This window comes from Saccopteryx bilineata, chromosome 5, assembly GCF_036850765.1.
Source record: "Saccopteryx bilineata isolate mSacBil1 chromosome 5, mSacBil1_pri_phased_curated, whole genome shotgun sequence".
Taxonomy (NCBI): domain Eukaryota; kingdom Metazoa; phylum Chordata; class Mammalia; order Chiroptera; family Emballonuridae; genus Saccopteryx; species Saccopteryx bilineata.
In genome coordinates, this window is record NC_089494.1 from 105,523,567 (window position 1) to 105,540,041 (window position 16,475).

The following is a 16,475-nucleotide window of genomic DNA, read 5'->3' on the forward strand; positions in this document are numbered from 1 at the left end:
AGCTTGAGTGCAGGCTCATCTGGCTTGAGCAAGGCTCACCAGCTTGGACTCAAGGGTCACTGGCTCGAGCAAGGGGTCACTCGGTCTGCTGTAGCCCCCCTGGTCAAGGCACACATGAGAAATCAACCAGTGAACAACTAAGGAACTGCAACAAAGAATTGATGTTTCTCATCTCTCTCCCTTCCTGTCTGTCCCTATCTGACCCTCTCTCTCTCTCCCACAAGAAAAAAAAAAAGGAAAAAAATAGATGTGAAACCAGAAATCTCTGTGGAATGAAATATTATTGCTTAAAAATGATTGATTAAAACAATTCTAAAGAGAAAATTGAGAAAAGGTTTCTTATGAAAAAACTTAAAAATGGAAAGGTACAGACCAAAATCACAAGAGGAAACAGAGCTCACTAATAAAAAAAAAATGTGGGTCTGTCCATGTGAATTGAGAGAGCGAACTATATACAGGGATACTGCTATGTCAGTCTTGTTTCCTTCCAGTTGTGACTGAGTATGTGAACAAATGAATGACCAAATAATGACCACATTGCCCAGTATTGTAGTGACTGAATATAATAATTTTGGGGTTGCATTTTATTATAAATCTTACTTTTTATTTTTTATTTAGATGGTAGATACTGCTTGTGAAATTCTCTAATTTAAAAGTTACATTAAAAATTATGCCTGACCAGGCAGTGGTGCAGTGGATAGAATGTCAGCCTGGGATGCAGAGGACCCAGGGTCAAAACCCCAAGGTTGCCATCTTGAGTGCGGGGTTGCTGACTTGAGTGTGGGATCATAGACATGGCCCCATGGTCGCTGGCCTGAGCAAGGGGTCACTCACTCTGCTGTAGCCCCCTGGTCAAGGCACATATGAGAAAGCAGTCAATGAACAACTAAGGTGCTGCAAAGGAGAACTGCTGCTTCTCATCTCTCTCCCTTCGTGTCTGCCTGTTCTTATCTGTCCCTTTCTCTGTCTCTCTTAAAAAAAGAAAAAAATTAAACCACATATGTAATAAAGTCCAGCATAGGGAATATAGTCAATAAATTGTGTGGAAAGCAGAGAGAGTTCCTGTATAAACAGTCTTCTTTCAGCATCAGAGTTGTACTGTGCTAGCTAGAATTATGTAGAATACAAAAGTGAAAGGCATGGAATGTCCCACTATTGAGGAGGTCACAGTATTTTGGGGAAGACTAGGCTTACAAAAAGGAAATAACTATAGGGATTTTAATAACAACACTAAAGAAAATAAAATCCTACAAGAATATTCACCAACAGAACAAGTCAGCACTTTGTATATAGTATTTCAGATCCTCACCAACCATTTGAAAAGGGGAATATCATTTCCATTTTTGAGATGAGGAAATGAAGTTCAGAGAAGTTGAATGACATGCTCAAGTTTACACAGTTCATAATCTGTGGAGGAGGGATTTGAATCCGGGTCTGTTATATTCTTAAACCTTGTGCTTTTTCCTTCTGGTATTGATTTATCCTTTCTTCTCCTGTACTATAGAAGATCTTGAAAAGTGATAGTAAAATTATTGTTCCCAATTTAAAATACGTATGTGTGCAAAGAACCAAGATTGGTGAGATGATGGGGGTTTTCTCCTTTTTCACATTTGTCTTTAAAATTGTTAAGGAGACAGAGGACCTAAAGATATTCTGTTACATTTGAATCACCCACTGCTTTGTTGTCTCTCATTTAATTAAATAATTTATTTTTTCTTAAAGGCAATTATATGGAATGAGCAAGATGAATAAAAATAAACTAATTCATGATTTCCTGGGAGTAGTTTCAGGAGGTGATGTGGAACTTATCTGTGACCATATTACTAAAATCCATTCCATCCTTGGAATCCTTGACTTTCAGCATTCTAAGACTGGGAATACGCCTCTCATGATTGTAACAGAAGAAAACCTAACAGAGGTAATGTGGTGTCCGGAGGCCCATGGATCCTCTTCTAGCTAAGGGTTCCAAGATGCCATTTTTAGGAATAGCATTATTGCCCACCTCCATGAAGGAATGTCTGAAGGCACAGAGCAGGGGATAGAGGTGAGGGTGGGGGGTGGTGAGGAGCAAATGGAGGGAGAACTGGGAGACCCTAAAGTCTCCATCTTATTTCCTTACTCAATCAACAGAATTCTATACTTCATGTTGGATACGAAGTTCAATCAAGCACAGGTGTCCCCCAGTTTATGGTTTGGTGGGACCACATAATGGAGCCTGAGCTTTTTTCTTCTTTCCACGCCCCACCCTCAGCCTCATCAGACTTGGAAATTTGTTCCCTCCTCTAACATATGCATCTAATCCTGAATAGGGAGAGAGGAGTAAATAAATAATAGTAAGACCTAAAAGGGCAGAAGATAGTCCTCTTTGTTCTAGCTATATACTGTATCCAGCTAAATTGCCTGACTTATTTAGGTGCTTAATAAATATGTATTAAATGGTTGAACTGATGAATAATCTATTTGGGTTTTATGGATCATTTATACCATTGTTTGTCACAAGTTATGAGATTCTTTTTAAGAATGCAAGTGAAAGTGATAACAATATGAGCACTTGGAATTGGGGAGGGTCAGCAAGGGAGGAGCTGGAAGGGGAGTAAAAAAAGGCTTAGAATGGGGAAACTGTAGTGAACAATGCAAATTTCACTCAGCTGCACAGGTGGATGCCTCTACAAGTTCTTGGGAATCTAAATGCAGGTGGATCCTTAACCCAGCCTGGCCACTTCAATTAGCCTCTTTTCTGACTAATTCTTAGTTCTTTTTTTCTATCAACTCTTACATATTAATACCTTTTAAACAAATTCTAAAATATTATTGTACATGCTTTTTAAAAAGAAACACGTATGCACAACTTAAAGAAAAATTAGACTAGCACCCATCGATGTACCCACCACCCAAACCAAAACTGGGAAGACAGCCATGCCTCGAAAGCCCTCTCTATGCTCCTACTGAACTGCAGACCCCACCCTCATAATCATTATCTTGAATTTGGGGTTAATTATTTCCTTAGTTTTGCCACTTCTGCATATATTACTAAATAATGCATTGCTTACTTTTCCTGTTTTTGGACTTTATAATACAAACTTGTACTGTATGTGTTTCTCTGTAATTTGCTGCTTCTGTTTATTATGAGATCCACCCACTTCAACACATGTAGCTGTGGGTTTTGTTTGTTTGCTACTATTTAGTATTCCATTTATGCCACAACATACCTATCTTACTTTAGTAGATGGATGGTTTTCATAGTCGTGTTATTGCAAACAGTGATTCTATTTTATATTAGCATTTAACATACTTTGATATCTCCCTTCTGATAACATATTTGGGACAAATAAACAAGTGCCTTCACTACATCCTCCTCCAACTATTTCCACTCTTCTTTCAGACCTCTACACCTGCAGGCCTCTGTCTAGAACTATGAAAAATCTGAGATTTTACTCTACTTAGCCAGACACAATTTCTTGGGTTCCTGGCATAAGAAACAAAAACAAGGTGGGGAACAATAGCATTTGCCAGAATATTATCATTTTTACCTCGGTTTCCTAATTCTAATAGGATGCTAGGAAGGAGACCAGATGACCCCTGCTCATACAGTGAATTGGATTGTAGGAGAGGAATCCTGAATTTGTGGAAGCAAAACCTTTTATAATAGACATTATCGCCTGACCAGGTGGTGGCGCAGTGGATAGAGCGTCGGACTGGGACGCGGAGGACCCAGGTTTGAGACCCTGAGGTCGCCAGCTTGAGCGCGGGCTCATCTGGTTTGAGCAAAGCTCACCAGCTTGGACCCATGGTCGCTGGCTCGAGCAAGGGGTTACTTGGTCTGCTGTAGCCCCAAGGTCAAGGCACATATGAGAAAGCAATCAATGAACAACTAAGGTGTCGCAATGAAAAACTAATGATTGATGTTTCTCAAATCTATAATAGACATTATCAAAATTACTCTTTGCTCCAGAAGGAGATATTCTCTCTAAGGCTATTCACTATACAAACTACGCAAACACCACACAAATAAGCTTGATAAGAGAGTCTGAGACAAAAGCAGTCAGTGCTTCTGTTCATTATACTTGTAGAAATATAAGAGACTAAGGGAGACTTGCCTCCTAAAAATATCTACCCCTCACTTCTACACTGTCTTGGTTTCTGGTAAATTTTCCCATGAGTACACCACTCTGTTGATCATTCTGACTAATCTGACCAACAAGTGCTGGTATCAAATCCATCAATTTGTCTCATATAACATTCAATTAAAGCTACTATCTAGGAATTCAAGCAACAGAATGAGTCCATACTGCAAGTTAGCCCCATCCATGCCATCCTGGGTCCTGGATCCCCTCCAGCTGAACAAATCCCATAAACCATAGAGTTCTGTCCTAGAAAACGAGATGACTATCTCCGTAAATTTCTTTAGTGATCATCCAATTTGGTCTGATGCACCAATCCATGTATAGTAGCATGCATTAGCCACTGCAGACTTCACCTTGGCTGCAAAGACAATTTCCACAGGGCAATATGAAGAGGTGATAGCTATACACACAATGGGTTGGATTATAAGAGAGGAACCCTGAACTTAGGAAACTGAGTCTTTGATAATAGCCAGTAAGTAGGTCTTCTCAGTGCTCCAAAGAGAGACACTATCTTATTGTCCAAGGTTGTTCACTATACAACCATCTTTAAAAACATAGTCTAGAACAAAGGCAGTCAGCACCTCTGCTCACAAGACCTTCAGAAACCAAGCTTCTGGAGTTTCTGGAGAAATTGTCTTTCAACAGCCTTTCTAAAGAATGTTCACTGTTTCACTCCTTTCTAAAGAAGTGGAGGCAGTCAAGTCTCACTGCCTCCACTTCCTCACTTCTTCCAACCATTTCAGTCTGGCATCTTTTCCTACCACTCTATGAAACTGCTCTGCCAACATGACCTACAATGTTCCTGGTTATTTCAGCTCCTAGTAGTATTGGACATCAAATTTTCTTGAAATACTTTCTTCCATCAGCTTTCTTCTAGTATTTTCTCCTGTCTCCCTAGCAACATCTTCCCAGCTGCATTTATTGAGTCTTTCTTCCCATCCATTAAGTGTTGGTATTCCTCAGTAATGTGGGGATGGCTCCCAATTCTGTAACTCATCCCACATCTCTCCCCTGAATTACTGTATGGATAATATGTTGGCTTCCAACTGCATATCTCCACTTATACGTAACACATCTCAAACATAGTATGTTCAATTATCGTCATTTTTCTCCCCCAAACTAATCCTCCTGAGGAACACCAGCATCAGTGTTCCTTATTTTAATAAACAGCATCACCATTTATTTATCTTAAATCATTCACTCATTCATAAAATATTTATTCATGTGATAAGGTCTCTTGCCCTTATGAACTTGAACTGTAATGAAGGAAAAACACAATAAATAAGGAAATAAAAGTCACTTAATTGAATTAAAAATCGCTGAGTGGTTTGAAGTAACCAATAAGGTCAATCCTCTTTTGAAAAGGTGGTCATCTGTTTTCTTCATTGTTGGGGCCTCAACTCTAAGAACAGTTGTTGATATACAGTGTGTCCATAAAGTCATGGCGCACTTTTGACCGGTCACAGGAAAGCAACAAAAGACGATAGAAATGTGAAATCTGCACCAAATAAAAGGAAAACCCTCCCAGTTTCTGTAGGATGATGTGGCAGCATGTGCGCATGTGCAGATGATGGTGTAACACCGTTTATACAGAGGAGCAGCCCACGGCCATGCCAGTCGAGATGTGGACGGTACAGAGGAAAGTTCAGTGTGTTCTGTGGCTCGCTAAATGCGAATCCGTGACCAAAGTGCAACGTGAATATCGGCACATTTATAACGAAGCACCACCACATAGGAATAACATTACTTGGTGGGATAAGCAGTTGAAGGAAACCGGCAGTTTGGTAGAGAAACCCCGTTCTGGTAGGCCATAAGTCAGTGACGAGTCTGTAGAGGCTATACGGGATAGCTACCTAAGGAGCCCTAAAAAATCTGTGCGTGAGCCCACATCGAACTGCACTGAGTAGGTATGAAACTGGGAGAGTTTTCCTTTTATTTGGTGCAGATTTCACATTTCTATCGTCTTTTGTTGCTTTCCTGTGACCGGTCAAAAGTGCACCATGACTTTACGGACACATTGTACATACTCATCACTCAATCCATATTTGTTGAATAAACCATTATTTCACCTTTTGAATATAGTTTATTTTTTTCCTAGAAATACTTAAAATATTCAATAATCATCTATAAGCCTGAAATTTTAGGTTTGATATCCTGAACTATAGATGATACTAAATGAACTTGAATGGTTTAAGTGGGTTTAATATATAATACTCATAGACCTCTAGTTTAAAAAAACTGTAGGATCCTCCCCTGGCCAGGTAGCTCGGTTGGTTAGAGCATTGACCTGAGCATCAAAGTTGTATGTTTGATTCCCAGGATCAGGGCACATAAAACAAACAACCACCAATGCATGCATAAATAAACGGAACAACAAATCAGTGTTTCTCTCTCTCTCTTTCTCTAAAACCAATTAAAAAATGTTTTTAAACTATAGTAGCCTCAAACCATACTCACCATGGAGATTTTTGTTTTCCAAATTTAAAAAAGGCAAATAGCAATCACTTATTTTCAAAACAATTCTTCGTTTTTATGTGCCTCTTATTCTCCTTTCCGATATTATGAATCAAAGCCACATCTACGTAAAATTTTCTACTCAACACTGAAGACACTATTGGTACTAAGAAATGCTAAATAAAAATGTTGTGGTGTTGCAGGTTGTTGGGTTTCTTCTGGAGAAGGGAGCAGATATCACCCTTTGCAATTACAACAATCAAACTGCAGTCCATGTGGCTAATTGTGATGTTCAAAGACAACTCTTGGCCATCAATGGAATCCGGCCTCCCCAAATGCAACTTCTACAAAGTTCATGGCAAGGTGATCTTGAACAACTTCAACAATTGTTGGTCAGTCAAATTGCTGTTTGCTTCTGCCTTTGGGTAGGTGGATGGGTGGGTGGTAAGAAAGACACAGACTACATATGACTCCTTTTAAAGAAAAATAAGTTATTTTCAAATTCAGTCCCAGGAAGTTTCAGGTAATAAATATGAGAAAGAAACAGGATCAAACAGGACACTGGGGCAAAAAACAAGATAATAGAAGGACAAAGCAGCAGCCTGTTTCCATCTTTCTCTAGCTGAATACTAGAAGAAGCCATGCAGCATCTCTGGGAAATGATGTGTCCCCAGAATTCCCCTGAAGAACACTGTCAACTTGCTAAGAGGCAGTCCCTCAACATCACTGCCATTTGTACAATTGCTGTATAGACCCCTCTGGACCAGTTGCAGTTATTATCTTTATCCTGAAAAAATAATCAGAGAGCCTATACTTTGCAAAATACTTAGTTGTAACTAAAGAAGTTAAGAGGATACATTTTTTAAAATGCTGTCTTCTTGGAGTATTGATATTCTTGTTTAGACTTTATACCCCATAGATACTCTTCTCTAAAGTAACTTGCAAAAACCATATGCCTAACCAAGGATATTAATTATTGGTGGCCACTGTCTACTCTTGGCATTTACTTTCAGAGAGATTGTCAGATCACATGACATTCTAACGGAAAGAAAAGCAATTTCTTCCATTCCCTATTTGTAGAGATACAAATAGATAAAGAAAAAGTAAATGATGTTCTAGTCACCTCGAATGCTAAAAATATACAACCAAATCCAAAGGACTCCACATTTTTTGTTGTAGTAAATGATAGTCTAAAATTGTCATATGTCATAAATTCTGGCTTAGAATTTTTTTGAAAGACAGTAAATTTATCAACCTGTGTGGCCCAGTGTCCACCTGGAACACTGAGGTCACCAGTTCGAATCCCTACTTTCTGGTTCAAGATACAGATGAGAAGCAACTACTACCTGTTGATGCTTTCAACTCCTCTACCCACTTTCTCTCTCCCTCTTTCTTCTCTCTAAAATCAATGGATAAAAATCTTTTTTTAAAAAAATTAAACCAATAACTTTTATTTAAATGGTATTTGCAACACTTATAATCCAATGTTTGTTTCTGTGACCACATTGACCCCTAAAGATTGGCAGCCGATTTTTTTTTTAAGATTTTATTTATTCATTATAGAGAGGAGAAAGAGAGAGAGAGAGAGAGAGAGAGAGAGAGAAGGGGGGAGGAGCAGGAAGCATCAACTCCCATATGTGCCTTGACCAGGCAAGCCCAGGGCTTCGAACCGGCAACCCCAGCATTTCCAGGTTGACGCTTTATCCACTGTGCCACCACAGTTCAGGCTTGGCAGCTGATTTTTAAGAAACTTGTGTCAATAACTGGACCCAAAACAATCAACAGATGCTGAATTAATGTGCTTTTGTAAGACTAGTCTCAGCTCAAAAACTTTCATGTTGGTTCTAACTAATAATAAACATTGATATAAGAGGTGGTTTCTTTTCAGAGACTGAAAAGAAATGTTAACTAATTAATTCCCACCGCAGCCCTCTGAGGTAATGTCATTACGTCTAGTTTGTCCCTGGAGAAACTGAGGTAGAGACACTGACTGTATTAACATGGCATAACGTGAAATAGAGATGAAACTTAGTGACTTATTTTGGTCTATGAAATAAACAATTTGGATTAATTGGCCTTCCAGTAGCTTTTCAGTTTTGAATTATCCACATTTAAAACTTAATTAATTTAAAACATTAAAACAACAAATAGCATGTACACATTCACCATTTGATCATATAAATACAGTTAAATGAGTGGCCTTATGTAAATCCTCATTTATTCTACAAATGTTTACTGAGCATGTGTTAAGCAGTCTGCTCCCTAATCATCAAAACAACCCTGCAGGGAAAACACTGTTATTCCTACTTTTTAAACATAAATTTACTGATTGATTTGAGAAAGAGGGGAAGGGAGAGAGAGAAACATTGATCTGTTTCTGTATGTGCCCTGACTGGGGATTGAACTCACAACCTTTGCATGCTGGGATGGTGCTCTAACCATTGACCTACCTGACTAGGTCTGTTTTTCCTACCTTTGTAGATGACAACTCTGAGGGTCAGTGCTTAGAGTTGCCAGATTTTGCAAATAAAAATAGAAGACACTCAGTTAAATTTTAATTTTAGATAAATATAAATTTTTTTTAGTATAGTTATATCCCAAAGGAAAATTATTTGTTGTTTAACTGGTGGTGTTCCTTATTTTATCAGGGTGATTTAATTACCTTTTAAGAGAGTATCCTTGAAATAACCCTATCAGAGAGGTTAAGTACCCCACTTAAAAAGCTAAAATTCAAACCCAGGCCTGCCTGCCTCTCAGGCCTATGTTCTTGTTCAGTTCATCACACCTCTTGCAATATACATAATGAGAAGGAATGTATTGAAGTTAAAATAAGTATTTGGCCAGGCAATGGAAATGCAGATTAGTATAGACATTCAGAAAAATATAAGAAAAACACAGCTTCATGTTTTTAAAGGCATCTGAAGAGTTCCTGGACATAAATTTCCAAAACCAGCACGGCTTGACGCCGCTGATGCTGGCCGTGAGAGACGCGGACCTGTTCGAGAGGCTCGAGGACATGCCAGCTGTCTCCAGACCTGCGGAGGCGCTGTCTGCGCTCCTCAGACTCCGCGCGTGAGTATGGGTGGTTGGTTACACCAGGGGAAGGGCATACAGCCATTCTTACTTACAGAAGTTATTTAGACCTTTTAAATTATGCATACTAAGTGCACATGCATGTTCATAGAAGGGACTTCACAGTTGCAAAGCGATGTGCAGACGGTGCTATCTAGTATTCTAATTACATTGATCCTTTGTTTTATTTGTTTAAATAATCTTTTGGCAGTTGCTGGGAATGTCAGATAATTTATTAATGTGTAGCTCCCTACCCTTAAGGTTATTAATTATCTTGGAAAGCATTGTTCATTATCAAAAGCAATTTATAGTAGTGATTTCCAGTTATTTAAAAATTACTATATACCAACATGCTTTTATTTTAAGATTTTATTTATTGATTTTAGAGAGAGGAGAGAGAGAGAGAAACAGGAGAGGAGCAGGAAGCATCAGCTCATAGTTGCTTCTTGTGTGTGCCCTGACCAAGCAAGCCCGGGTTTCAGTCCAGCCAGCAACCCCAGCACTCCAGGTTGACGCTCCACCCACTGCGTCACCACAGGTTAAGTTATACCAACATGTTCTTTAGGAGGAGGTGAATAAAAATAATTTTTTTTAAATCAGAAGGTTAACAAGTAGTCTCTCATGTTAGAACTGCAGCTTTCTAGTGCTGTTTGTTACCTAGATATCTTGTCATCAAATAAGAAAAAATGGCCCAAGCTCTTACACATGGATTTTGTCTTGGAAGAAAATGAAAAAGAAGAATGGAGCTTCAAAAAGAAAAGTATAATCTAGAATGTGAGCTACTGTAAAAGTATCAGTTAATATAAGAATTTGAAGATGGGAGTTTGAAGGTAGCTCAGAATTTAGTCTTGAGAAATAGCTGAGGAGACTAGATACCACCCCAGAGATGGTGCTCAATGGTTTTGGGGTGAGGTCCAGAATACAGGAGACGAAAGGGTGCCGCAGGGAGAAGCACTGTCAAGGCAGATGAACAAACTGAGTCCCAACAAGTTCAGCGACTTGCTTAAGGCCACATATCAAGGTAGTGGCAGTCTCCTGATCCTTGATCTTATGCTTTTTTAAAAAATAATAAGGCCCTGGCCGGTTTGCTCAGTGGTAGATCGCCGGCCTGGTGTGCAAGAGGTCCCGGCTTCGATTCCCGGCCAGGGCACACAGGAGAAGCGCCCATCTGCTTCTCCACCCCTCCTCCTCTCCTTCCTCTCTGCCTCTCTTCCCCTCCCGCAGCGAGGCTCCATTGGAGCAAAGATGGCCTGGGCGCTGGGGATGGCTCCTTGGCCTCTGCCCCAGGCGCTAGAGTGGCTCTGGTCGCAACAGAGCGACGCCCCCTGGTGGGCGTGCTGGGTGGATCCCGGTCGGGCGCATGCGGGAGTCTGTCTGACTGTCTCTCCCCGTTTCCAGCTTCGGAAAAATACACACACACAAAAAAAATGAACTTTGGTGGAGAAAAGACTGTTACAGAATATTGTTACGTTAGGTAGTCCTATAATAATAAATTCAAATTCAAAGGTATTAGCTTGGCGACCATGCTCACCTCTCTCTTTGTTCCAGAACATTACTAGTGAAGTCTTATCATTGTTTCCCTTACCATAACCTGTTCAGAGAGTTCTCATTATTTACCCTCTGGATTTCTGTGAGCTGATGTCTAGGATTCAGTGCAGCATAGAGAAGATATTAGAGATATTAGTGCTGTTTCAAGAAGCCCTAAGATCAACCAGTAGGACTTAAACACAGGGTAAAACAAAGAGAAATGAAAATATCATGCAGAGAGGGATTATATGACAAAACAATTCTACTCAATCAAGAGCCTATGAAATAAGTATATCAGCTTAATTTTAAAGAGAGGTTCTATGTCATTCTACTATTTTGAATAATAAAAAAATTAGGTATTAGCATTAGAGAAAAGGTATATCAAGAAAGTAAGCAGTCAACTAAAACTTTGGAAAGGAGAGAATCAAATCAACTGTTTGGAATGATAAGATGGTTTAACAAGATGTTTTTATCTTTACTTTATTTATACATTACTAAAGATTTATAAACATTTTTGTCCAAAAACTTTTTTGCAAATATTAAAATGTTTTTAGAAAAATTGTCACTATCTCATACATTTTGAAGTCTTTATTGTTATCCCCACACTACATAAGTTTAATTTTATTTACTTGATAATCAATGCTTTTTCTTCCATATTTATTTTATTTTTCAACAGATTTAAGTATTAATTTTATGTTGATTCTATTCCTCCTAGAGATCCTAAACTCTGTGATTTTAGTGGAAAATCAGCAATACATTATGTGTCACAAATAGAGAGCTTTAAGAAACAGCAGTTATTGAACATTTTAATGAATTCTATGGCAAAACCAGGTAAATATTTCTATTCCACTTTCAAAACCTCCCAACTATAAGTGCTCTAGTAGAAATCTTGCCTTTCCTGTATGTATTTGATGGAACTATTAACAATTATTCAGTGAGCAGTGACTGAAACACTCTGAGGAATGCAAAGGAGTCTAAGACATGGCCCAAACTTTTTAAAAATTTTTTAATTTATTCATTTTAGAGAGGAGAGGGAGAGACAGAGAGAGAGAAGGGGGGGGGAGGAGCTGGAAGCATCAACTCCCATATGTGCCTTGACCAGGCAAGCCCAGGGTTTCGAACCGGCGACCTCAGCATTTCCAGGTCAACGCTTTATCCACTGCGCCACCACAGGTCAGGCTAACATGGTCTAAACTTTTAAAGTGTTAAGTATGGTCAGGGACATATCACATAAGTCAGAGGAGAAAGAACTATTGTGAACTTAAAAGGAGGAAGAGAGACTTATAAGGTGGTTCTCGAATGCTGGGTAAGATATGGTAGGAAGAAAAAGAGAAGATTTGACATAGGCAGGAAAAGATAGTCTGAGCAAAGACATAGTAACAACCACAAGAAAAGGCAGAATGAAAAAAATGCTACTGAACAGCATATGACTTTGTGAAACCTGTTTGATTTTATTGTTTAATTGGCTTTCTGTTTGAAGTTTCTGGGCAGGAAACAAGGGTGTACCTAAGAAGGTTTTGTAGAAGAGGTGAGACAATCTGATCCTTTGAAAATAGTGGGATATGACTTTGTGGAGTAAAGGCACCATGCTGTAAGGGAGCACTGGTTATCCCAGGGCCAAACAGGAGACTAGAAACTGAGTCCATTAAGGACCCATTAAATGTAAAGCTGAGGATATAATTTTTTCCCAATAAAATAGAATCATTAAGGAATTTTGAATCAGAGAATAATGAAAGCCATGTTTTACGAAAATTATCCTGTTCTTATTGTGTAAGATGGATTCAAAGAAAGAAACTCATGCAGGGAGCTCTATTACGAAAGTATAGAAGTGACCATGTGTGGTCATAAGAACCAGGCAGAGTCATTGGACAAGACGGTAGTGGGTCTGAGAGGTGCTGGATGTGGTGAGTGTGATGGATACTGTGAAAGAGGAATTCGTAGAACTTAGTCATGTAAAGTTGATAGACAAAAGTTGACAGTTGAATCAAACATGATTCTGAAGTTTCTTCCCTGGGACTTGTGGAGATGGGAATACAATTAACAAACTAGAAGAACGCTGGTTTAGTAAGGATATTGAAGGTAATGCATTCTAGAATATTGTATTGATGGAAACTTGGCACTTTCAAGTAGCAATTTTCTGTAGGACAGGACATCCAGGAAAGGATAGGTTAATACATTAGTCTGGGAGTTCCTGCACAGAGGAGATTGTGAGGACCGAGAGCGGACAAGATCCTTGATGGATTGATGATGGGGAAAAAAATTGCTGGGCACTGAGTCACGGACTTGCACACCCAGTTAGAAAGTGGTGTGCACACAGGGTCTCAGGGGGGTGAGAGGGAGGAGGAGAATGGGGAAAGAGTTGGAATAAATGGAAACGACAAAATTAGAAAAGTGGTTACAAAGCAGATATGGTAAGGAAGCAAGATGTTTCAATGGCAGGATGGAGTAAAGAAGAGACATCTGATGAAGAAGTGGAGGTCCTGAGTGTGGATTGATCACTTGTTCAATTTTGTTTCAGTTACAAGATAAGTGTAAGAATCATTGGAAGAGGAAGTTTTCAGCAAAGAGGCCAGGCTTATTTGAAGAAATCAGGCTAGCCAAAGGGGGATGAATATGAGGATAATGTCCCTTAAGAACTAACTAGGAGTGGCCCTGGCCGGTTGGCTCAATGGTAGAGTGTTGGCCTGGCGTGCAGGAGTCCCGGGTTCGATTCCCAGCCAGGGCACACAGGAGAAGCGCCCATCTGCTTCTACACCCCTCCCCCTCTCCTTCCTCTCTATCTCTCTCTTCCCGTCCCGCAGCCAAGGCTCCATTGGAGCAAAGTTGGCCTGGGTGCTGAGGATGGCTCCATGCCTCTGCCTCAGGTGCTAGAATGGCTCTGATTGCAACAGAGCAACACCCCAGATGGGCAGAGCATCGCCCCCTGGTGGGCATGCCGGGTGGATCCCGGTCGGGCGCATGCAGGAGTCTGTCTGACTGCCTCCCCGTTTCCAACTTCAGAAAAATACAAAAAAAAAGAGAAAAAAAAGAACTAACTAGGAGCTTACTGTTTGGTATCAAACCTTGTTGAGTTAATGTGGTTTGTAATTTACAGCCCATTGTTAGTGATTTCACTTAGCAACTTTGCTTAATTTAAAAAAAAAATTATTCGGCCCTGGCCAGTTGTCTCAGCGGTAGAGCGTCGGCCTGGCATGCGGGGGACCCAGGTTCGATTCCCGGCCAGGGCACATAGGAGAAGCGCCCATTTGCTTCTCCACCCCCCCTTCCTCTCTGTCTCTCTCTTCCCCTCCAGCAGCCAGGGCTCCATTGGAGCAAAGATGGCCCGGGTGCTGGGGATGGCTCCTTGGCCTCTGCCCCAGGCGCTAGAGTGGCTCTGGTTGCAAAAGAGCGACGCCCAGGAGGGGCAGAGCGTTGCCCCTGGTGGGCGTGCCGGGTGGATCCCGGTCGGGTGCATGTGGGAGTCTGTCTGACTGTCTCTCCCCGTTTCCAGCTTCAGAAAAAAAATAAATAAATAAAATAAAAAATAAAAAAAATTATTCATTCTGTGGACTCTTGTTATCCTTTCCTCTATTCCTGTGAAAATTATTTCCTGAAGCTCATAACTTCAGAAAAATCTTTGACAAAATGGAAATAATTTTATTTTATTTATTTTTAAAATGGAACACATTTTAGATACAAGAGTTAAATCTTCTTGTGAAATTGCTGGAGATGAGTCTTACCAAAACACATTAATATTTTTTAAATATATATATATTTATTTTTATTTTTATTATTTATTCATTTTAGAAGAAAGAGAGAGAGAGAGAGAGAGAGAGAGAAAGAAAGGGGGGAGGAGCTGGAAGCATCAACTCCCATATGTGCCTTGCCCAGGCAAGCCCAGTTTTGAACCGGCGACCTCAGCATTCCAGGTCAACGCTTTATCCTCTGCACCACCACAGGTCAGGCTTTAAAATATATTTTTTATTTTTAATTTAATTTATTATGTTTCTTTTGGCAGAAAGATATGCTGAATCATTGTTTGACATTTGTCCTGGTGCAAACTCTTCTCCAGCTGACCTGATAGTCACTAAAACCCCAAACATCTCCTCGCAGAGCATCAGCAGCAGTGAGGTAAGACGCTCTCTTTAGGGAAACAAACCAACACAAATGATAACTTGCTCCATCTACTGCTTCATTTGTGTTGCTCAAACACTTTATAATAATTGCATGCTACAATTAATTTTAATGCAATCATAAAGATATATAAAACACAAGAAATAAGACAGTGTTCAACTAATTTCAGAGCAGTAAAGCTGATCTCCTCTCAGTTTCATGCATTATGTGTGTGTGTGTGTGTACAGTAACTAATGCCATAAAGTATTGTTTGCATCCAATAAGCAATACCTTATTGCACACCTTAGTAATAAGATGTGGTTTGTCTTTTTGGACGTTAATGTGGAAAAGGAGAAGATCACAAATCTGATTATATCAAACCCATCGCAGGGACCACAAAGGAGATGCTTCTCTTGTCCCTAGTTGTCACCCTCTGCCTATAAAGAGTGACTCCATAAAAGTCCCTCTTAGGCCTGACCAGGCGGTGGCGCAGTGGATAGAGCTTCAGACTGGGATTCCGAAGGACCCAGGTTCAAGACCCTGAGGTCGCCAGCTTCAGTGTGGGCTCATCTGGTTTGAGCAACAGCTCACCAGCTTGGACCCAAGGTCGCTGGCTCAAGTAAGGGGTTACTCGGTCTGTTGAGGGCCTGTGGTCAAGGCACATATGAGAAAGCAATCAATGAACAACTAAGGTTGTTGCAACGTGCAACGAAAAACTAATGATTGATGCTTCTCATCTCTCTGTTCGTGTCTATCCCTTTCTCCGTCTCTGTAAAAAATAAAAAAGTCCCTCATAGTACAGTAATAGTACTAGTAACAAAAATTGTGACCCATAAAAAACTGTGCAATGATACTCAAGGCGTATAACAAATAAGTGTCAGTGGTTGTCTATAGGGAGAGAATCAGAGATGGACTTTACCCTGTATCCTTACTTGAACCTTCTGAATTTTTATAAAAATTAACATAGCCCAAACAATTAAAAATGTTACTAGTCAATATTTTGTTGATAAAAAAATATGGCCCCCAAATTGTTTATTTTTAAAAGTTAACGAGGTGTGGACTATAATATTTATAAACAATAATGAAAGGTTTTGGAGATAGTGGAATAAACACCTTTTAGTCTCTTCCCTTTCGAAGATCATCACACAAATTCTCAAACATTTTACTTCTCATATACTTTTAAAGGAAGTCACTATGTGCTGTATT

General features: G+C 39.8%; 1 protein-coding gene across 8 annotated transcripts in view; it reads left to right on the forward strand.

Annotated features, from left to right (window-relative positions):
* The window catches only part of MAP3K19 (mitogen-activated protein kinase kinase kinase 19), a 63,486-nt gene that overhangs the window by 17,820 nt on the left and 29,191 nt on the right, over positions 1-16,475 (forward strand). For 3 of the 8 annotated variants that reach the window (XM_066279056.1, XM_066279055.1, XM_066279063.1), the window contains 5 exons: positions 1,723-1,918; positions 6,782-6,970; positions 9,493-9,650; positions 11,893-12,008; positions 15,175-15,287. In XM_066279056.1, coding sequence (XP_066135153.1) covers positions 1,736-1,918; positions 6,782-6,970; positions 9,493-9,650; positions 11,893-12,008; positions 15,175-15,287 — 759 coding nt within the window. In that variant the 5' untranslated portion in view covers positions 1,723-1,735. Of the gene's footprint in view, positions 1-1,722; positions 1,919-6,781; positions 6,971-9,476; positions 9,651-11,892; positions 12,009-15,174; positions 15,288-16,475 lie in introns of all 8 variants that reach the window. The other 5 variants (XM_066279057.1, XM_066279059.1, XM_066279060.1 and 2 more) reach the window with 5 other exon arrangements.